The sequence below is a fragment of the Epargyreus clarus genome, unplaced genomic scaffold (assembly GCF_041222505.1).
Source record: "Epargyreus clarus isolate Ecla_fem2 unplaced genomic scaffold, WU_Ecla_fem_2.2 ptg000007l, whole genome shotgun sequence".
NCBI lineage: Eukaryota > Metazoa > Arthropoda > Insecta > Lepidoptera > Hesperiidae > Epargyreus > Epargyreus clarus.
Genome location: NW_027332215.1, coordinates 21,468,615 through 21,491,608, shown reverse-complemented (window position 1 = coordinate 21,491,608; position 22,994 = coordinate 21,468,615). Strand labels below are relative to the sequence as shown.

General features: G+C 33.7%; 3 protein-coding genes across 16 annotated transcripts in view; 2 read left to right on the top strand and 1 right to left on the bottom strand.

The window, feature by feature from the left end:
- Ack-like (activated Cdc42 kinase-like) overlaps positions 1–6,733 on the bottom strand; it is a 35,844-nt gene extending 29,111 nt beyond the window's left edge. For 5 of the 11 annotated variants that reach the window (XM_073075088.1, XM_073075089.1, XM_073075090.1 and 2 more), the window contains exons 1-2: positions 6,519–6,731; positions 962–1,067 (exon numbers count right to left, since the gene is read on the bottom strand). In XM_073075088.1, the coding sequence (XP_072931189.1) occupies positions 962–1,067; positions 6,519–6,522 (110 nt within the window). In that variant the 5' untranslated portion in view covers positions 6,523–6,731. Of the gene's footprint in view, positions 1–961; positions 1,068–6,347; positions 6,436–6,518 lie in introns of all 11 variants that reach the window. The other 6 variants (XM_073075091.1, XM_073075094.1, XM_073075096.1 and 3 more) reach the window with 5 other exon arrangements.
- A 1,636-nt stretch (positions 6,734–8,369) lies between these two features.
- The window catches only part of Nca (neurocalcin homolog), a 120,469-nt gene continuing 105,844 nt past the window's right edge, over positions 8,370–22,994 (top strand). The window contains exon 1 of one of the 2 annotated variants that reach the window (XM_073075081.1): positions 8,370–8,510. The gene's annotated coding sequence lies outside the window, so the exon portion shown is untranslated. Of the gene's footprint in view, positions 8,515–22,994 lie in introns of both variants that reach the window. The other variant, XM_073075082.1, reaches the window with a different exon arrangement.
- The window catches only part of LOC140743655 (neuronal calcium sensor 2), a 105,766-nt gene continuing 91,141 nt past the window's right edge, over positions 8,370–22,994 (top strand). Inside the window, exons 1-2 of one of the 3 annotated variants that reach the window (XM_073075084.1) lie at positions 8,370–8,510; positions 8,731–8,978. The gene's annotated coding sequence lies outside the window, so the exon portion shown is untranslated. The remainder of the gene's footprint in view (positions 8,511–8,730; positions 8,979–22,994) is intronic. The other 2 variants (XM_073075085.1, XM_073075087.1) reach the window with 2 other exon arrangements.

The window sequence follows — 22,994 nt, the reverse complement described above, 5'->3', positions numbered from 1 at the left end:
AAAATCACCTGCATCGGTTTTCATCATCATCCAAACAAATTATGAACGTGGAAACACGCTCCTACCAGAAAGATGGCTAAAGGTGTTGGGGCAGAATGGCCAATATATAATTTTATAAAATATTTATTAATTATACGAAAATTGTCTTTTATTTTCACAAAAATAAACGAAATGTCTTTCCGAACAACCCAATATGTTTAGAAAATAAATAACAATAACAATAAATGACATTATAATCGTAAATAGTAAAAAATCGTTTGTTCAAAAATTTAGGTATGCACTGGCACCTATATCTAACTAGATATACCTTCTATAACTAACGAGTCCTTTTTGAAAACCGCAGTAATGGTTGTCACAATGATGCAGCTCTATATAATGGCCAAGACACACAAAGAAAATGTTAGGATGAACCTTCTATGCGGCCATCCTATAATACGCCAATGAACATATACAACGAATGAAATTAAATTGGCTAATGAAATGACCATGCCACATCTAATGATTTACATTAAAGCTTACACATTTAAATACAACACTCCATAGCTTAATGGAAGGAAAGAACGCTTAATATAATATAAAAAGTCTGAAAAACGTATGCTATATGGGACCACAAGACCATATGATTTTGAAGATGCTGCCTTAGTAATAAGACATGACTATGACTTTTGATAACATGTTGGAAGCCGTTTATAAGCCACATTCACACACAACTACCGCCGCACTTCATTGCCTCCATTTTGCTTAATCTTATTTGAAAGTTCATGCAAAAATGGAAAGGTTTTCTTCCAAATTGAATCAAATGATACTGATCTTACATAAGGCTTAGTAAAGGAAATGCAGCCAAATAAAACATATTTGATTCAGGTTGGAGACGTGCCCGGCACACTAAGCTTTCTATTTTACTGTAGTGCCGCAAAATATTCACATCTATAACCACACTCAATAGCGACGGAATTTCTACCTGCGGCCGGTCTGACGCGCCTTGCTCGGGTGAGACTTGGGTTTTCGTTGTGGCTTAGGAGAGGGACACCTCGGGTCGGGATACCCTTGCTTGTTGTGGACTCCACCTGGAACACAACGGAACTTAGTGGAAAAGCCGGGTGGAGCTGTGACGAAGAGTGTAACTTCGCAATCGAACGAACTAAGACTGATTTCTTTGTTGTTGTGAGAAAGTATTTTTATATTAAATATCTCACTAACATACCGGCTTATAACTAGGGATGTTAGAAGTGAAAAAGAATATCGATATAATTTAAAATATCAATATCAACGTCGATATATCGAGGAAAAAATATGGACATATCGAAAATTTCCAAATATTTGGCGGTTTTAAAATAATGGTGTATTAAGTTCAACCTAACTTTATAATATCAATAGGTTCTTTATACAAATTATACATTAAATATTTAAATTTACAAAGTATTCCTTTTTAGTAGGCAAAATCACAAAATGTATATCTTCGCACTGGACTGCTGCTTGACATGACTTATGTCGCAGTGAAATGCGAATTTTTAGTATAATAAAGTAAACAATTCAAGAGATTGAAGTTGGTTATTGGCTTGGTTAAAAACTGCAACGTTCAAACTCATACGCAACGCAAACAAAATACAGACAATAATGTTTTTTGTTCGTTCCTTCTTACCTTATACAGCTTTGGATGCTAAAGTCTTTAGTTATAGTCCGCCTAAAACTGCTAGTCCGCTCTGAAAATAGAAATGAATCGCGTCGCCATAGCAAGTTGTATGACTACTCCTGCTCGCAACAACTTCAGAGAGGACTAGCAGTTTGGCGCGAACTATACCTATACTATTGGATGTTTGTATCGATACATTGATATATCGGATCAAAATATACCGGCCAAATAAATCGATTTATCGAATTAAAGATATCGATAAATATTTTTTTTTTTTAACATTCCTACTTATACTAACGGGAGTTTTTTATCGCGCTTCAGACAAAATCAATACTCTTTCAATTGCCACGACGGTGTGGGAGGTATTCTAATATGGCATCCTATTTTTAGTACCTGAGCTCTCTGTAGGAGTATATTTCAGACTGTATGTACCTAGTATTGAATTCTCTATTTTTTCTACTTTTAAATGGATGTTCATTTATAGGTTTCAAGTAGTACAATGTTTTTTTTCTATTTTACTATTTTAAACAGATGACCTTAGTTGAAATCAATATTGCTAATTCACTCTCAATTGAGTTACAATGCTTCATAGTTCAAAGCAATTAAATCCACTTAATCTTTTGCCCTTTCCCTTTGCCAATTAATAAAAATAGTTTAAAACGATCTATTTCTATATAATATTTTATCAAAATCTCTTCATTAAATCTTTGTATCTATCTAGGTATATACCTACAGGATGACCCGTAAGTACCACGACACACTTGGGGAGAACATAGGTTAGGTTCTGACCTCTCAGAGAAAAAAAAAATACCTTAGTAAAAGTGTCACCGTTTTCGCACTATCGATGGTTTTTTTTTTTTTAAATTCAGCCCTCTTCATCTCCTTTCGTTAACTGCGTGTACAAATTTAGTGATATAGTGTTTATTTTTTCTGTTAAATACTATCAGATAGTTGGTCTACCGTATTGAAATGTAAATTGGTTAAAAGATGTAAGGGAACCATGAAAAGAATAGGGCTATTTTTAGATTTTAATTTTTTTACTATTTTTCCCTCAACTTTGACCTCTCAACATTCGCGGTGAAAAAAAAATGTACTGAACTATAAGTGTACATTACTCAAAAAAATGTCTATTTAATAGATATTTCAGAGAGGTGCCACCCTTAATATAGAGTTGAAGATAAAAGTTAAGGCTGTTTTTGCATAAAAGGGAACCAACTAAAACATAATGATCCGAGTTTTTATTTAAATTACGCTTGATACAGACACAAAACGTGTCAAACAGTACAAAATTACATCATTGACTAGTTAGACACTTTAAAATATTCTTCTTCAGTTGTAAAAAACCAACTAACTAAACTAGCATACAAAGTAATACAATTTTTCAAGACGATTTTTACCTACTTTTTACTATCATGTCGAAGTGAGACTTCATATTATGTGTATGTAATTTGAATGACAATGCTATAATTTGGTATCTTGGAACTGATCTAATGATGGAGCAGGAGATGGATGGTAGCTTTCCTACCAGTTTTTACCCTTAGCGCTGAAGAGTTAAGAGTATCGCACCTTGCTCTACTATAACTGCTATTATAATAAATACAAATAAGAACAGTTATTTTAGTTTTATTATACGTTGTTTACGTGTCATTGGTTGGTACGGAGGGCTCCATGTGCGAGTTTGACTCGTGCTTGGTGAATTATTTTGTCAACTTGTTTATGTTTTTCAGTTTTTCCATAAAATAAATGGTTTTTTATTAATAATTTATATCATGTTTGCATTCTGAATCATATTAACCTCGATATTAGCCATAACAATAACTGATCAAATCACTATAGAACTCTTGGGACCAATTAAGTAACAAGTTTCGTTTAGGAATCGTTTAGGAATATTTAAGCAAAAAAACCGATCACTCCAGTCATTGCATAGGTGAGTATAATAACACTTTATTATTAATTTATTATTAATATACATTATACACAAAAAGTAGTTGAATGGACACAGTTAATACAAGACATGTTAATAAACAATTTTGTAATACTCCAATACTCTTGATAATTGCATGTCCAGTTTAACGACAAGTACTCAATGTAATAAGTGACTATATCTATATATTATTTATCACCTTTTTTTCAGTATATGTAATAAGCTCATACTCAGTTCTTCCCATGAAATAACTACATGGCAGATTGAAGACTAAGCCCAAATGTTACTTGTTAAGAAATTGATTACCTTCTTTTTAAAATATGGCATAATGGTAAAGACATCTTTCTCTGCACGTACCTTTAAATGTAATGTAGCCTTTTATATCTAATATACACACACACGAGTATATTTAGGGGTAATCAAAGAAAAAAGCCATAGATGGTGGCTATTATCATGTAATGCAAGTATTAAGTGATATTTCACACGTCATTTACATATGTAGTATAATTGTTATTTGGAATAATGATTCTACTAATAATGACTTACAGCCTCATAGCATTTTATACAATGAGCTTTGTATGTAATACATTTAGTCATATACCTATTTGCAGACCCAAAATCCTATATAAAAATGTAAACACCTAACTACTTGTCAAATCTAAGTAAAATATTTGCATTATTTGCTAGTATAGTATATACGAGTAGTATGATTTATGTTACAAGTACATATTTAAGGCAGGAACTGATGAGGCATCTCATTACTTTCTATATAAAATTTAATAGCAAGATCAGTGTTCGACAATTTACAGATCAGTCTTGATTAGGTAATGCAAAAAGACGAGCATGCAATCCACCTGACGGTAAGTGGCTACTGCCGTCCATGGACATCCGTAACAAACCCCAGATAGGATTAGATATTCCTACCTGAGGTGATGTTTCCCTTACCTCACCCTTCAAACCAGAACACAGCAGTTCTTGACACTGCTGTGTTCTGGTCTGGTTTGTGCTTGACACTGCTGTTATGAGGTAGAAATAGGTGTAGTGGTAGTGCCGCCAGAGTTGAACCACAAAAACAAATGTAATGCAAAGAGTATAAAACTGTAGTGTCTGCCTATCGAAGAACATGCACTGTAAGACAACTTATCAACTTCATATAGAATTGGAATCCATCTTACCCGAGGTCGGCCATAAGTATGTTGTGAGTTGTGTTACCTAAGGTATAGGTTGGAATGTGTTATTGTAATTATATAGATATTATAAGAATAGTGCACGAGCATGTACTCCACCTGAGTAAGTGGCTACTGCCGCCAATTAGATTACTGCCTAAAGTTGGCAACAGATGTGCCACTACCCCTGAAGAATAAGCTGGAATGCTTCATATAAGTATATCTCCCATAACACATCCTTCAAACCAGAACATAGCAGTGCACTTAGTACTGCTGTTAAAAAAAGGTGTGTAGATGGTGCCACCGGAATCCAACCACACAGGCTTCTACCACCTTTATAATGAACCGGTATTAATGCCCATCGAATCCACTAAGCCTGTATATTCACTCTTCAAAATTAAACGAATCAAATTAAATTAGATTCGAATTAAACCAAAAACATTGTTTTTCCAGAACCACAAGCATTGCCTCTCTCATATAAACATTTTGTTAGGCCCAACTGTTGACCCGACATCTACATAAATAACTTGATAATATCAGTTGTGTTATGCATACAATACATGTTATTGTGTCTTAGTGAAATACCATTATTCAAAATTCCTGTTTCATATGTACTATCCAGAAGAGCATCCCATTAATTTATGCTAATCTTCGCAAATCGCAACGCAAGCCGCATTAGGGTATCTTTCTGATTGTGCGAGGTAGCTTAGCTATGTTTTTTACATGGAGAGATGTGAGCAAAGGATAAGACTTATAAATGCATAATATAAGATCATGACGACTTGCTAAAAAATTTATATAGCACATGTTTTGAAGGTGGTAGAACCCTTTGTGGCTTGACTCGGGCGGCAACACCGACACACCTATTTCTACCTAATAACAGTAGTGTTAGGCGCTGCTGTGTTCCGGTTTGAAGGCTGTGGTAAGGGAGACAGACTTTTCTGAGGCGTTCCAGCTCAGTCCTCAGGGGTAGCAGCGCATCTGTGGCCGATCTCAGGTAGGAATATCTAATCCTATCTGGGGTTGATTACAGATGTCCATGGGGGATTTCCTTACCATCAGGTGGACTGCATGCTCGCCTGCTACCCTTATATTATAAAAAAAAAACTCGCTTAGCATCGCCTCATAGCTTATATTGAAACTTGGACACTGCTTTGCCAACTCGCACATCTCTGGTGGAAAACCAGACCTGTGACAAAACCTTTGTAAAGTTCAATAACATTGTACGAGATTTCAAATATTATAAACATCCTACAGACTCCCATTACAAATTAATAACAGGCCACCACCATACCTATATAACAGAGAAAGTATAAAAAAATATTACAACATTAACAACATCAAAACCATTAAATAAGAATAAATACTCTGTTGAAAATAAAAATAGAGTACCAGATAAAGGTATGCAGAAAAATCATTTTTCATGCTATGGCAAAAACATAAAAGTAGGCAGTGTAACAAGAGATAAGGTTGGGAAAATAGAAAAATGAGAAGTCGCAAACTCATTGGGCTCGTAAGGATTCTGGCCCCTGCGCTGGCTGTATCGATCGCCCGCAACAGTTTGTAAACAAAGCCGTCACGCAAGCGCAATGCACACAGCTAAAAATAAATATTTTCTCCTTACTTCATCAATCCATAATACTGGTTTAGTTCAGCCATTTCAAGAAATTCTTTTAAAGTCATTTCAGACTGATCTGAGCTTGCATGAGCTTCTAAAACAAAAATAAAAAAATCATAAGTCTAAGCACAACTAAAGCGTATTTGCTGTTCAATATAAAATTATCGTAAAACTTACCCATGATAGATAAAAAATGTCACTTCCGCGTACACAAGCTCAAATTTCACTAAATAATAAAGAATATGAAAATCGAGAAAACTCAAATTTATGTCTCCAAAATTCTTTACATTGTGAACGGACTAAACTAAACTGAACTCTGAAGTCTGAAGGTCTGAACTAATACTAATGTTGGTACTGTAATAAAACTAAATCAATACAATAGAGATGCCTTACAAAACACTAACGGAATAGTTTAGAATCGAGTCGGAACAAGCAATCTAAACATCGATAACTGTTATTAGATAAGAAGAAAGAAAATATTAATATTTAGATTATTTTTATAATGTATTGCATATATTTTAAGATTCTGGATAAATTTCGTACAAATTATAAGAGTAATATAAATACTGTGGGAAATGAGCGGAACTGCCTAAAATATGGCTTTAAAACATAAGTTATTTATAATTTTAAAATGGTGAACCTTTCCATGTTTAAAGGATTTACAAACGAATCATATCTGAATAGTTCAATTAAAACATATTTAGCAGTATGTAAGTATAAAAAAATATTATACCAATAATATTGACACGATAATCCTGTCGTATTTCGTTTAGCCATACTCGATTATTCGATTACTGACATTAGAAATAGATAGTGAAAATTGACAGGTTAATAAATTGACATCCTTGTCAATAACTTAGTTGATACTTTAAAAGTAAATTATTTTTCCAAACCTAATTTTATAAAAAAAAAATATTGTTTTTTTTTCACTTAGATCATTAGAAAATTATAATTTTAAAATAATTCATTTTCTTGAATTAATGAAAACATTGTCGTCAGCCTGATTAACTATCTTATTACTTCACACAACGAGTAAACATAAATATATGGTTTGACGTTACTTAACTCAACATAACAAAAGTCTGGATTCTTTGCAAATAATATTTCTGTTTTAATCAGCAGATTTGTCCTTTCTGCTTTCAAAAATCTATCTATCGTCCATGAATAATTTTATCAACAGAAACCAAGTATCAAAACCATGACCAGAGAGTATAGTAACCTATATAGAAGCCATGAAAATGACGTTCGTTTGTTTTTGCTTTGCATGTGGTCACAAGTATGACAGATGACGTTTTGGTTTTTTTTTATAATAGTAATAAAAATATAGGGGAATTTCTACAACCATCCTTTACTTTTTATTTGATATCAAGGTATTAAGTTGGGTTGACTTAAGTTTAAAAAAAATGAAGTCGTTTTGAAAATTTTCTCTTTTTGCGACCACACAAGTAAAATGACTATCCTGGAAGAGAGAGAGGGTCAATCCTCATGTACTAACACCAACGCCGCGACGGTTGCGTGCTAGTGTGATACTCATCCTCATTAAGGGATGCCTCACCCACTAAATACCCCCTTTCTGGCTTTAGTCCTCGGGGACTCCTACGCCTTCATCGGATGGCGACCTCTTTGTGGTTTGTGCTAACATATTAAAATAAAAAGCCAAATAAATACTTTTATAGTCCGTGAGCTTTAGCGTGGTGCGGACTGTGGGTGACAGTTGTTATAATAATAGTGCCATAAGTGCCATAATTGTCACGACACGACACGACTAACATGGCCTATGCGGTCATGAATAATACTAATTATAAAATTCAATGACAATAAATATTTAATGTGTTTTTTTTTATGAATTAATAATATTACTTACAGTTCAATTTGAATATTATATGTTTATATGAAACATTATATTATTCATATTATTATTATGTAACTTACTTCACGTATTGCCGTTTTTTTGCCATAGTTATGGGTAACGTGATATTACTTTATCTGGCAACACTGGTAACTACTTAGCAAATATGGCGTAGGTTTCTACAATATGCAGTGGAAGATAATTTGTTATACTTGTCAATTCTGAATTTTATTTAAAAAGACATGTACTTAGGATAAAACACAATACATCTTTTATAGCTACATAGACAAGTATAAAAGTGAAATGTGAATTTATACAATGTAGGTAATTATTTTTCATTTGAAACAAAATAAGAAATCTCATTTGATTTCCTTGCCATTTTCTCATTTGTTTTTAGTAATGACCCATTGTTTTATATGTTTATAATCGCCTCGATTTTAAAATCACATAATAATATTATGCTGACATTTATTCATGAAGTTATTACAGTTTTGTCAAGACATATACTTGTGTATCTCTAACAAATAATTATGTTCGTAGTTCGCAGTAATGTTTTGGTAACTTTGTATTATCCTTATTATATATTAATTTGGAAGTTATGAACCATTGCTATGGATACTGAATATTGTGTATATAGGTATTTTCGAATAGTTTGTGAAGTAACATTGTAAACTATCAGTACATTTTGATTGTGTATGTATTGTGAGTAATTATGAACTCTAAGATGATAGAAACAATTGCAAGTCTCCAAAATGTTCATACGAAGATCACCAAAATGCAGTAATCAGGTGAGTACATTAAACTTTATTTTAGATTTTAAATATTTACTTTTTTGCACTGTTTTATAATTGTTGTTCTTAAAGAAAAGCCCTTCTCTCAATATATTGTTGATGAGACACCTACAATATTTTAATTTTTTTTAACATTTAAAAGAAGAATTTATAATGCACATTTTTACTGCAGAATTGGGTTTTCCAGCACTATTTGTTACTAATGATTTTTTTTAGTAGCATACTACACTCCTGTCTGTGTGCTAACTACTTTATACTTCCATTAGAACATAATACCCTATTGCTAAGTGTGACTTTCAACCAGTGTGTACTATTCAAACTTACTTCTACAGTTATCCCTTGATAAGTATAGGATTTATTTCTTATTAAATAAAATTTCTTATTACTTTATAATTTTGTTCTACAGTTCTTCAGATAGTCACTTGCTTGTATTATCTCACATTTTACCTTCTCTTCTTTATAAGACAACTATAGCATTTAGAAAATACTGTATAGTTATTAGATTATTATTTTACTCTTCCGAAATTTGCTCATTTCCTACTATATTTTCTTATTTGTTTTAAGTTTGTTCTGGATGAATCTAGTAAATTTATTGATCAGTCCATTTAATTTTGGGTATGTAAGGTCTCTTATATTGTAATTGGTCTCGTATTGTATTTGGAGGCTAATACTGGCATGGTCAGTCTATGCCAGTATTAGCCTCCAATTTGTATGATGAACTTGATAAATAGGTCACAATATGTTGTGGTGCATAGCATTAAGCTTTGTGTTACTGATATTGTTATGTATGCTGGGTAAATCATGTCTGTTCGGATTGAACTTAGTGACAAATTAGAGTTTATCTTTCCCTTGGTCTTCGTATCTAAAGTCTTACAGATTTCACTTAACAGTTCTGAAAAAAAAAAGTAAGCAATAGTCCGGCTATCTGTGATGATGAGTACTCTTACATATTATGTAAACCTCCTTAATTTTTTGCCTCTCTTCGTCATGTGTAAAGGCATTGTAAGTGTTAAATAAACTGCAAAACAATATCATAAAAACATTCCTGGACCTATCACATTTTTAAGTTGAAAATATGCATTATTTAATTAATTGCCACAACAACATTAATAGTTTCGTCTGTACCAACGATGAAAGTTTTCAATAGGAATAATCTGTAACTTTTCGTCAGTTAACTTTGTTATATTCATTTTATTGTATGGACAAATAAAGCAAATGGCAGTAGTTTAGTCTCTTATCTATTTTTATCATATTTAACCTTACTTGAACTTAGTAATGAACAAAAATCAAATTACATAACGACCAGCAATTTATTTGTAAGTGCATACAGTTGATTTAACGTCACATGATATCTTTTCATCTAATAAGGTAATAGTGGGCTATGCATGCAATTGAATCAATTACTGAAGCAACTATGTTTAGTTTTTGCTCACCATTGTTTACGAGGGAAATTACGTTTGAATTTAATGTGGCATGAAAAAGCTTCACTTCCACAGCGAAAACAAAGGTGCAATTATACTATTATTACTCACAATCTAGTCTAATCATTCAATCTAAATCAAAGAGAATTACTTTGTTGTCAACTCATGTCCAATTCACTCTCTATTTCTGTAAATTGAAAAATATCGCCACTATTAATCGCCATAAGTAAAGTAATAATAAGAAGAAAATGAATTATATAAATATAGAAAATGAATAACTTATTTTCAAACTCTAATATAATTCAGATTTACCATTTTGTTTATTATTTTAATTAATTATAAATTATTGTTTAGTATTATTGCCAAGTCAATCTATTTATTTAAAACATAAAGTTTTTTTTATTAATGTTGTTTATGTAATGTTTCTTGTGAACATTCAGCACAGGAGTATGGATATATATGTATGTCTTGGGGGGCAGTCAGTCCAGCGACATACGCCCCTTGTGTTTATCAATCCCTATAAATGTCTAGGGGACTTTCTTTTTAGCCTTTTGAATGTTGAAGTGTTATTACTCAAGTGCTTAGTCAGTATATTTGGATGGTTGTCTATTTTATTCCTGTAGGATCTCATTGAGTGCTTGATATCTTGGACTATTCTGATTTGAAGGTCGTGGTATAATTGTTGGTTTGTTATAAACAATAGAGAGTTTTTAATGATCCTTAGCATTTTAGACTGGAACCTCTGGAGTATTTTAGGTTGGAGTTGGCGGCTGTGCCCCAGAGTTGCACTTCGTAAGTCCAGATTGGCTTAAGGATACACTTGTATATTAAGAGTTTGTTTTTCATTGACAGCTGAGATTTTTTTCCGAGCATCCAATTCATTTTTTTAATTGGATCCCCAGTGCTTTTCGCTTGGTGAAGATGTGTTTCCTCCAGGTGAGGCGACTATCGAGATAAAGTCCAAGTTATCTGTGGTCCGTTGAGCTTCTCCGGGGAGACACGTTTCGCGTCGGGTTGTAAAGGTTACCTGAACTGACTTAGTTTCGTTTGCTTTTATCCGCCAGGTAGTTAGCCATTCTGTGATGCTGTTTAGAGAGCGCTGTAGCATGCTACTTGCTTGTGCTGGTTCATCCTGGACAGTTAAGGCCGCGGTGTTGTCGGCAAAAGTGCCTATTACTACGCCATCAGTTATTGGTAAGTCTGCAGTGAAGACTAGGTATAGGATCGGGCCAAGCACTTCCTTGTGGTATTCCAGCATTGGCTCTGTGCAGTTTGGATATTTCTTCATCCTGCTTGACGAAAAAAAATCTGATTGAAAAAAAAGATATGATTTTAGTGCAATGTAATAGTTTATTTGGATGTGTTTTTTTTATTTTGTACCCCTGTGCCAAACTTTATTAAAGGCCTGTGATATGTCGAGAAATGCTGCACAGCGATATTTCTTGTTTTTTTCCAAAGCCTTGCGTATTTCTTCTACTAGTCTATGTACCTGCTCAATAGTGCCATGTTTTTTTCTGAAGCCAAATTGGTGGTCGGGTATGATTTTATTTTCTATTTTTACGGTTTTCAGTCGCTTTAGGAAAAGTATTTCCATTACTTTTGACAGTATGGGCAGTAAGCTGATCGGTCTGTAGGAAAATGTATCTTCAGGTGCTTTACCAGGTTTAAGAATAATTTTAATTTTAGCTACTTTCCATTGCGGAGGGAAGATGCCTCTGGCCATTATGCAGTTGAATAGGAGCGTCAGAAAGAGTATTGCTATTTCGGGTAGTTCGCGCAGTATTTTTGCAGTAATTAGATCTTATCCCAGGACTTTATTCTGTTTTAGGTTTTTAATTGTTTCTATCACCTTACACTTCTTAATCTTTTCAATTGGCAGGTCAAGTTGGTAAGGTTGATCAAGAAAGTCAATGATTTCGTCACTATTACTACTACATCAGCTAGATGAGAGGCAAAGGCTTCACCTTTCTCTATGTCGGTTTTCGCCTAGGATCCGTCCTTTCTGCGTATCGGCGGATTGGAAGCAGTAGGTCTTTTGAGTCTCTAGGTTGATTTCCAAAGAGTATAGTCACTAGCAGCCGTAACTTCCAGATTACGTAGATGGTTCTGTACATTTCCGTTTCTTTCTGTTTGAGTAAGATTTTTTAAGTTATAAGTTTAAGTTTATAAAGATTTTTAATATTGATTTGGTCTCCAAAAATGTTGCTAAGTTACTAATTATGTAATAACTTAAAACAGAAGGTATCCTAATTAGGGCCTGAATAAATTCAGCGACTTGGTAATACATGGATCTCACAACTTTTATGGTAGGAGAACTGAGTAGTGTGACTTGGATTTTTTTACATGTTACGTTTTTAATGAAATAAGTATAATCTACCAGGATGGATTGAAAAATCGCGGCCTAGCCCAGAAAAACAAAAAAAAATCCTAAAAAATATTTTTATTTATCGAGATAATCTCCATCAAGGTCTATGCATTTCTTCTTCCATTTGTTTTCCAATGCTTCTATGGCGGTTTTGAAAAAAAACTTCCAGTCCTTCAAAATAGTGGTTTATTGATGCTTCGACCTCTTTATTTGATGAACATTTTTGTCCACCAAGACGTTTTTTTAAATGTGGAAACTGGTGGAAGTCCAAAGGTGCCATATCGGGAGAATAAGCCGGATGAGGCCGCAATTCAAAACCACAATCATGAATTTGAACCATCGATTCAAAAGACGTGTACGCGTGCATATTATCCTGATGAAACAAAACTTCCTAGCTGAGTTATCCTGGACGTTTCTCTTTAATTTCTTCCCGTAATCGACGCAAAAGAGTACAGTAGTATGCAAAGTTTATTGTTTCACCTCTCGCAAGATAGTTCACCATGATCACACCCTGTCCAGTCCCAAAAAAACAGATGCTATCACCTTACCAGCCGACAAAATTGTCTTGGCTTTTTTTTGTAATCAGTTCACTAATATTTTTCCATTGTTTGGCCTCTCGTTGCTACTCTGGAGTGTAATGATGAACCCATGTTACAAATCTATCAATAAAATCATGCGGATCAGCCTCAAACATCACCAAACAGTCGCGTGAAATTGTAAGGCGAATGCGTTTTTGTGGACCCATCTGGGGACCCATCTAGCGGACACCTATATTGTCTGTGATCTCCCTGATAGTCAATCTGCGGAATCCCATTATAAGGTCACGCACGATTTTCCGATGTTTTCTTCAGTGGTAGAGCGAGGGTCATTTTCAATGCTCTCCCGTTCACGTCTGAATTCTGCAGCACATTTTTTACAGTCGTATACGACGGAGCAGATTCCCCTAATGTTGTTGTGTCTTTATGGACCTCTTTCTGCGTAATAATTTTTTTATATACATATTTTATGACCGCACGCTGATCAATTTTCTCATTTTTTAAAATTCACTTAAACCCCTATAATTTAAAAACTGTCAAAACTACAGTAGCATTTTTATATGGTGACAACAAAGAGGTGTGCGAATCAAACGAGCTTAGGTTAGGTTAGATGATGATGGTCATGATGATGATGAAGACATATTAGTAAATAGAACAAGTATTACTGAATATGATTTCGTGTACATCGCCAAATTTTAACATTATAATATATACGTCTCCCTATTTTATTTTAATATGCTGTAGTTTGTAAACAATTCAAGCACTCGATTGGAACTGGTGTAGTGTAGGTGTATTAATTGCTAGCAATTAATAAAACAGAGCAGTGCAATTGGGTCGGTATATTCGGGAACGTGTAGGGAATCCAATAACGGGGTTGTCGAGAGGCTCGAGATACCATAATAATACCAATAGTATCTTTATTTGTAAATATAGGTCTTACAGGTGTTTATATGGTTATATAAAGTGCGCTATATTTAACCCTTTTGGGTATACAAATGACATAATTTATAAGTCCTATTACAAATGATAAAAAAGAAGTGTCATTATCATTATTTACATCCATACGTATTAATATTATTAAATTAGTAAATCATTATTACAAAGACTACACCATAATCGATCCACATTACCTACCACAACACATACTATGCCATAGTGCCATGGAAATACGACAAACATAAATGCGATATGATGCGATAAACAGATATCGTAATTCATCTTTACATTTTGGCAACTCCAGTATCCAAAATTGAATCCCTAATACAAAATTAAAAAGCAGGAATTTTAAAATAATGAAGTATGGAATAAAATAATATAATAGGATAATTAAAGAAATAGGTACGAAGATTGCTATTTCTTTGTGAGACGTAACATCATGACAATAATTTTTAATGAAAGGAAATTGGTCACGATACTGGTTGTCATGATTGAGTACCACACTCGATGACAAATTGTTCCATTCCTGGGAAATAAGTACCTATTTTCAAAACTATCATATATCATGTGTTACATGCTTGTCACTTACTGTAAATTATAGTTATATCATTTTGTCAACTTATATACAAATGTAGGTACTTACAGCATTTACTGCGTCATATGTTCTTAAATTGGCCATGTGGTGTTCTCGTGTTCCTGTACACACTACTCGCAATGCTTGTAAACATTGTCAGAATTATGAAAATAGTCTGTGAAGTACTGCTATTAAAAACAAATTAATATTCTTGTAGCGGGTTATCGCAGCGAGACTGTGTCAGGATTTTAATCGTTTTTCGTACCTAGTACAATTTGAATTCTGATTTACAATCTTTTGTGTGAACCGAATAGCTTTTTTCATTTTCGATTCGGAAATTCCATTTCAAATTCAGTTTCTATTGTTACACCCAACCGCGGCGCGCATTTCTATTATATTCATATTATTAAACTTATACGATAGTAAGGCCTTATACCTTATAAAATAACATGTTAAAATATACGTTACGCTGACGCTAATAAACTTTATTGAATAACTTCATACGTTGAAGCGCAATATACGGCAGGCCTTAATAAATGCAGTTCCGGTCAGTACCCGGACTGGATTTCATTTACATTTTCCAGGCAGTTGACACGTTTTATTGCCCAAATTAAAAGAGTAAAATAAACGACGGAATTTTGGGAAACAAAATATCGAAGAAAAACGTTATGTTTTTCTTCCGCGTCTCAAGCGAACGCGGAATAGTTGCTTTTTGTTTGAAAACTCACGAGAACGCAATTTTTTGCGAGCACTGGTTACTAAGGTGCCCGCCCGCAAACTAGAAAGAATAGATCGCAAGTCTTACAGAAGAAATCGATAAAAGTTGCCCACCATTACAGCAGCCATTGCGGTTCCACGACAGCGGCGAAGCCGGTATCACAACACTCCTTGAGTTCCCATTATTAGACAAATACGCTTCACGACACTTCTGTCACTCGGACGCTGAATTGTTTTTTTATACCACGGTAACCATTTCATAAACTTCTCACAGGTATAAATATTAGTGGTAGATACTCGTTTATTCAACTTTTATCCTATATATAAAATTCTCGTGTCACAATGTTTGTTACCGTACTCCTCCGAAACAGCTTTACCTATTTTCACCAAATTTTATATGCATATTCAGTAGGTCTAAGAATCGGCTACTATCTATTTTTCATATCCCTTAGTGATAAGGGTTGTTCACCCTTAACATTTTTTTATTTATATGGCAACACAACGTTTGCCGGGTCAGCTAGTTTTATTATAAATAGAAATACTTCCAATGCTGATTATATTATATTATCAAAAGACAGTCCATTAGATTCGTAAGAATCGAGTTTAGCTTTTTCCTTCATTTTGAAATTAAGTGACAGCTCCTGGAATAAATTTCCTTTGCTTATTCAAGATATATTTCTCTCAATTCGGTTCCGTCAGTCGATCAGATTGAATTTGTGTTGCCTTAATTTTAGGTCAGGTTCTTACTAGCTCGTGTTTCATTCAACCCTGTACTATCAGCATGTAGCATATCGCCATTAACATTATACTATCCACGTTTTTATAATACAGGAATAGCAGACGAGCATGCAGTCCACCTGATGGTGGCTACTGCCGCCCATGGACATCTGTAATCGACCCCAGGTAAGATTAGATATTCCTACCAGAGGAGGGCTGCTGATGCGCCGCTATCTGACTGATGACTAAGCTGGAACGCCACGGAGAATTATGGCTCCCTTACGACACCCTTCAAACCAGAAGTCAGCAGCGCTTAGCTGCTGTTATGAGGCAGAAATAGGTGTGGTGGTGGTGTCGCCGGAGTCAAACCACAAAGGGTTCTACCACCTTCAAATCACCACCACATCTTCAGGGGCTTAATTAATGTTAACGAGATTTTTGGTTTTTCCAGTGCTGCGTACACATTCGTCTATTAACCTACATATAATCGCTTCACGCGCATAACTAAGAGTTATTCCTTATACATATACATTGCGCAATGCGGACCTACGATTAGGCCTACGCCTTTTACTTCTAACCATAGACATCAAAACATTTTTTTACCATCTACTCAGCTTTGTGATATCTTTATTGCTGAGCAGAGTTTATTATTAATAAGGATGGTCCGGAAATCAGCCAATCTGATATATCTCCACTTACCATCCACTATCATTTTATTAAGTCTTATTCCTAATTCTATATTGCTGCCAAATATATTGAATTAAAAAAGAACAATTTGCTCGCATCTATCATAACTATGACATGGCTTAAGATTTAAAATTAAGGCTTAATAACGATTATTTTTAATGGAGACAAAATGTTTGGTGAAATTGATGATGTTAATCGTTATGTATCTTGGAAAGTGTTACGTTTAAAGTTGCGGTTAGAAGAATAGCATTAACTCAGCTCGCTCTTTTTATGAATCGTTAATGAGGTCGGAAAGGCCAAAGTGCAATCGTGTCGTCGTGAAAATGAGTTTAGATGTAGATTTAAACGACCTTAGTGAAAGAGCCAGGCTCGTGTTGACACAGTTTATATTGACGTACTCACAAACTTTTAACTTGTAAGTTAAATCGCTTTTTACGTACAACATTTTTAAATTGAGCTACGTAAAATATAATTTTATCGATGTCACAGAAAAGTAGCTTATGAAATGAAAGATAGTTAATTGTATCAGGCGTTACTTTGCGGAAATCCATGCTATTAACTTAATATGAAATGAAAAATCAATCATACATAACCTATGGCAATCATAGAAATGTTATGCTACAAAGCCAAAGTTGCTTTGTAGTCTGTCTTGTTTACAGTCAAATAATCCATAGTGAAGTTATGTTCTTTTCATTTTATGGTTGTAGAATTCGATACGAGAATTAGAGTGATCATAAGTAATCTTATTGACTATGGCATCGAGGTATTTGCTTATGTAGGTGATCCTGAATAATCGCGTCACACTTTAAGTAAATAAGATCACATAAATCATTCAGTGCTGAAATTTGCACTAGGTATGTATCATCTAGAGTCTAGATTCTAGACACGTGGATGGGAATTATCAAGATTGTTAACAATATACTATAATATTAATGTCATGTTGGTCTTTCCTTCTTTAATATCCTTCTTTTCTTTCTTATTTAAGATTAATTTCCCAGGTAAGATTCATTTCAAATAATTTGATTGAAAACTTCCTTAAATCTATATGTTCTGTCTATGCTCTTAATTAAAGATTATTTGAGTATGACTCATTGATTGATGATGATTATAGAGATGAAGATATTTTTTGCCTATAACATTTAACAATATGCTCGTAAAATATATCTCTAAATTATTTAAAGTCATAAAATATTTGAAGTTTCTCGTGGAAGATTACCACTTCCTAGAAGGCGAACTTTGTTAGTCAGACTAAATAATTTTTCTAAAGTTTTCCCAGTTTTTTATTGACAATGGATTTTCCCATATAATTGCGAATCCATGTGTTTTTTATGTGTTACTGTTTTAACTTATTGTATGTATTTGTTGAATCCTTCTACTATTTTCTCCTCTTTTCTATAAATTTCCGTTTTAAGATTTTAATTTACCCATAGCTTATAGCCATGAAACATAAACAAAGAAAATCTTCAATGTTAACTTCACCATCAACAAAGTATTATGTACTTCCATGCAGGATTAACCTTGACTCTCCGCTTATACTATCTTAATAGCATTCAGGTTGAGTGCTATTCTAAGATGTTCTCCTGGGATCTATTTCTAAGTACACTGGGACCTTTACAGCCACAAAGGAAATTGGTGTCGTTTGTGTGGAATATACGTCCACTTATTTTTTTATGTAAATTCCGGGATTTGCAGTTTGCTCTTGAGGAAAACTGCAACTGTTACATACGTTGTTTCAATGTGTTGTTGATACACCATTCAAATGCCCTTAAGTTTTTGTAGGCAACGTCAAGTTATTTAAATGAGTGTAATTAATTACATTTTGATTACTACTATAATTTTGTATAGGTGGTAATCACATACCGAACATCTGCCAAGGGAATGTCATTGGCTTGCTTTGTCTTGAAATTATTAAATAGATTATACTCAACACAAAACACACTGGTTGACATCTGCTATTTACGGATCCGATCACATGCTGAAAGCTATTATAAGCGGTCTTGCTGTTTGTAAATGATTCGATCCAACTTTTCAACGGATCTATAATCGTTTATGCCAGAAGGTAAATGTAATGATGGTAGAATTTGATGGTTATTCTTTTAGAATTCGTAACGAGAACCCATCCTCCTCTTATACGTGCACAGGGCATTGTAAAAACGTAAAGGTGGAAAGATGCCAGAAAGTAGGTACTAGAGACATCATAGCCAGCGGTAAACGCTTTTATTATCTAAACTGATATCTTTCAACGTTTACTATCATCTGCGTAATCACTCATATACAAACGTAAAAGTGTGTGGTTGTAAAAACGTTTTTAATGCCCTTGTTATTATAATGTTCATTTTATGAGTTTGCCTGCTCGTCATGTTTACTACAAAAAATATATGACCAACAAGGATATAATGTGTTGTTAGTGTGATTTTGCATCTTTTCCTGATCATTTGAAATAAAATAATTTGGTTTATCAACGGAGAAACCGCTTTTTGATAGCGCATTTTTATTTGAAAGCAGATATGTTACATTGACTAGTATACAAAGTAGTAGTAATCAAACAATTGTATGTCTATGGGGAATCCAAATTTAAAAAGTTTCAAGTTAGGCAAACTAGGTTTCAAGGTTGGTTATCAATTTGTTTTAGCGCTTCTTTTATAATGGTTTATAAGAGCATTACTAGCTGTGAAGATCAAATTGGAAATGTTTTAGACTTATTTGCCGTACGTTAGAGGTCTTCCACCTTTCCCCATTAGACTTACTGTCAACTGATCTAAGAATTGTTAATGATCCACTTTTAATTAATTTACTACGTGACTATTTCACTACAAGACGTTAGCGATGAAATTCATTTGGCAACTCGTAATTAGCTGTGATGACAACGAGAAAAAAGCTCTACTAGATAAATATAGATGCCAACCATTCATGCAAAGTAGAGTGCCGTTGCCAGATTCAAAAGAAAAATTTCAGTATTTTTTATTTCAATCAACCTATGCCGGAATATCACAACGAACATGAATATCCTAATTGGGCCGTGTACTGGTGGCGTAAAATTACTTTTTGTTTTGTGTGCTAACTTAAATAATGGCAGCATTTACTATATCATAAGAAAAAAAATACGGCGCGATTGATTACTATTTCAATACAAGACACGAAGAATAAGAGACTTAAGAAGACGAGAAGAGAATGTAAGAAAATTTTGCTAGAAATGATCAATACCCGTTGGATTTACACTTGGCCGATTTTATTTGGTAATATAAAAATTAACAATTATTATTATGACTATTACCACAATGATTCAAAATAGAAAGATTTGTGAAACGCCTGATGATGAAATGTGGGCGATTCTTAAATTTGTGATCATTTGTGCATCGAAACCCTGCTATTCGTAAGGCAATAGTAGTAGGCAAAGGTAGTAGCAGTAAATAGTTTTATTTTGGGTCTCAAAACTCGAATTGCCGAGGCAGGGGTAAAGTCATTCAAACATGGCATCACGAAAGACAACGTGCTTTTGGTAATTCTTCTTGTCTCTGTTATTAATATTATATTTGCACTCTACATTCTTTATGAGGAACACTTAGTAGTTAGCAGAATTGAAAAATCAATATCATCACGCGAAATATACATCGCTCTTTTAGGTACTTCAAAAACGTTATAAAAGTATAGCACAGATGTATTTATGTTTGATGATACTTTCTACGTTAATAGTTTTTTTATTGATTCCATAAAGTGTTAAAATACCTATGGAATGGCGTAAAATTTCATTTGCAAATTATATAAGTTACTTCAAAATTCGCTAAACGGAAAGTGTAAAATAATACGTTCTGTAGCCATTTTTTCAGTAATTATTTCTCGGGCAAGCCCAGATTGCGTGTTTACGGCGCGTTTAACCTTTGTTGTAATTTCCGCGATAAAAGTATAACCCGGTTTGAATAGAGCTGAGTGGTGTGTTGCAGTTAAGAGTAATTTTAGTTACCAATACATTATACGTAAATCAAGGTAGCAAGAATAATCAAACGTTTGAATGCTATCAGAACGTAATATGTATATAATGCGATAAATCGTTAAATCGTCAATATTGAATTATAAATAAGCAGAAGACAATCATGCCTTTATCAATTGAGTTTATTTAATTTAATGCCATCGTCTGTTATTATTTAAACTGCGACGGCTGCGATAGCTTTTGTTTTAAATAGAATATCGATAGTCTTTTTTGTATTTGCAACACGTGCGCTTGCAGTGATCAGAATACTGTCTTTAGATGTGACGAGTCGATGTAAATTATTTTAAGGCTCGAGCAAACCCTAAAAATAAACGTGGCTGTGATGTCATGAAACAAGTGGTATTATAACGTACTGTTCTACACGCGCTCGAGTATGACATCAGTTTTGCTGGCCGCACTCATCTGTTCAGACTCTGAATTATTGTTGTTCTCACGATTTGCTGTGATTCACATCATATTTCTGGAATATCTTTTTCGAGCTACCATATTATTTTTACTAAATTTACAAATTATTTTTAGTGTGTATCATTAAATTAATACGTTTGTGTAATTCTTAATTAAAAATCAATAGAAAAAATACCACTTTAGATGTGATGCTTTTAAATTTATTTTTACTTTCCATTTTATTCTCAATTATCTTTCAAAATACAATATTCTATCTTGATATGAATACTAATTTTAATTTGCTTCAATACTTAAGCCTGAAAAAAGAATTTTTTTACCCGTTTCTGTCGCAAAGTGTACGATACAAAGCCGCATACTTATGCATACGTGTTAAACGTGTATGTGTTATAATTACGCTTTAGCCATCTACATACATGAAGCACTTTACGAGCCGCACGTATCATTTCTAATCATGGCTCCGTTTTCATGGACTTTATTGCGTAGCTTAATGCGTCACTTTTTGGTCTTTGTGATACCGTAATGAGAATTTCGCGAAGGTTGCCTTCTTGTTATATCACTTGATTACAGTATTGAAGTAACTTCACATATGAATATTTTTTAAAGTGCCAGTGAATTCGCGGTTCCTTATTGTCCTGACTATCGATAGATAAATGATATTGCGTGTCTAGTCTGGATTTGGGCCAGCACGTTTAGACGCCGGGATTTGCTGTGACGCGTTCGTGACGCCGCATATTTTTAACGTAACAACGCAGACACACTCTCTAGTGCCAAATGTAAAGTTCACTAACATAAATTTGGCGAGTGCCGCCATTTACGCGAATTGTCAGTGCTTACAACTATTGGGCGCGAGAAAAATATCCACTACTACATTCTACAAAAGGTTGGAAGATCACATATTGCATGGAATTAAAAAAAAACTGCCAAATCGTATCGCACACAGGAGATCTGTAGTCACGATCAACATTATTTTATCGGCACCAAATATAAAGAGTATTATATTGTATTTCTTAAAGAAATTGACAAACTAAGCTATTCCTGTGGTACCGTAAAACTTCAAAATAGAGTGTAAGCAAAAATGTCTAATATTTATGTGAAAAGCGCAATGAAACACCTCTGACGTGCATAAGTATCACTAATAATAATAATAATTAATATTATCTAAACCCGCTATTCAGAAATATCCGTTATATGTAAAAGGTATATCGTAGCAATATAAAATGCAGTTAATCGCAAATCACATTTAGGTACTATAGCTTGACGAGGCTTTTTATACCTAATTACTGCATTTGATATTCCGTTTCCAATCGTTGCCTTATAATTTTAAATTTATAGATTATGGTGTTTTTCATATAACCAGTGTTCTTTTATTGTCGTCGGGGAAATAATAGCTGCTTTATGAATATTTTATACTAGCTGACCCGGCAAACTTTGTACCGCCTCAAAATCTATTTATCATATATATTTCATGTAAAAAATAGCCTATGTTACTCGTGGATAATGTAGCTTTCGAATGGTGAAAGAATTTTTAACATCGGTCCAGTAGTTTTTGAGCCTATTCATTACAATCAAACAAACAAAGTTTTCCTCTTTATAATATTAGTATAGATTGTAAAGTGCTGTACTAAAAGTCGTCTGATTAAAAACTTTTGCTCCATATTTATAATCGT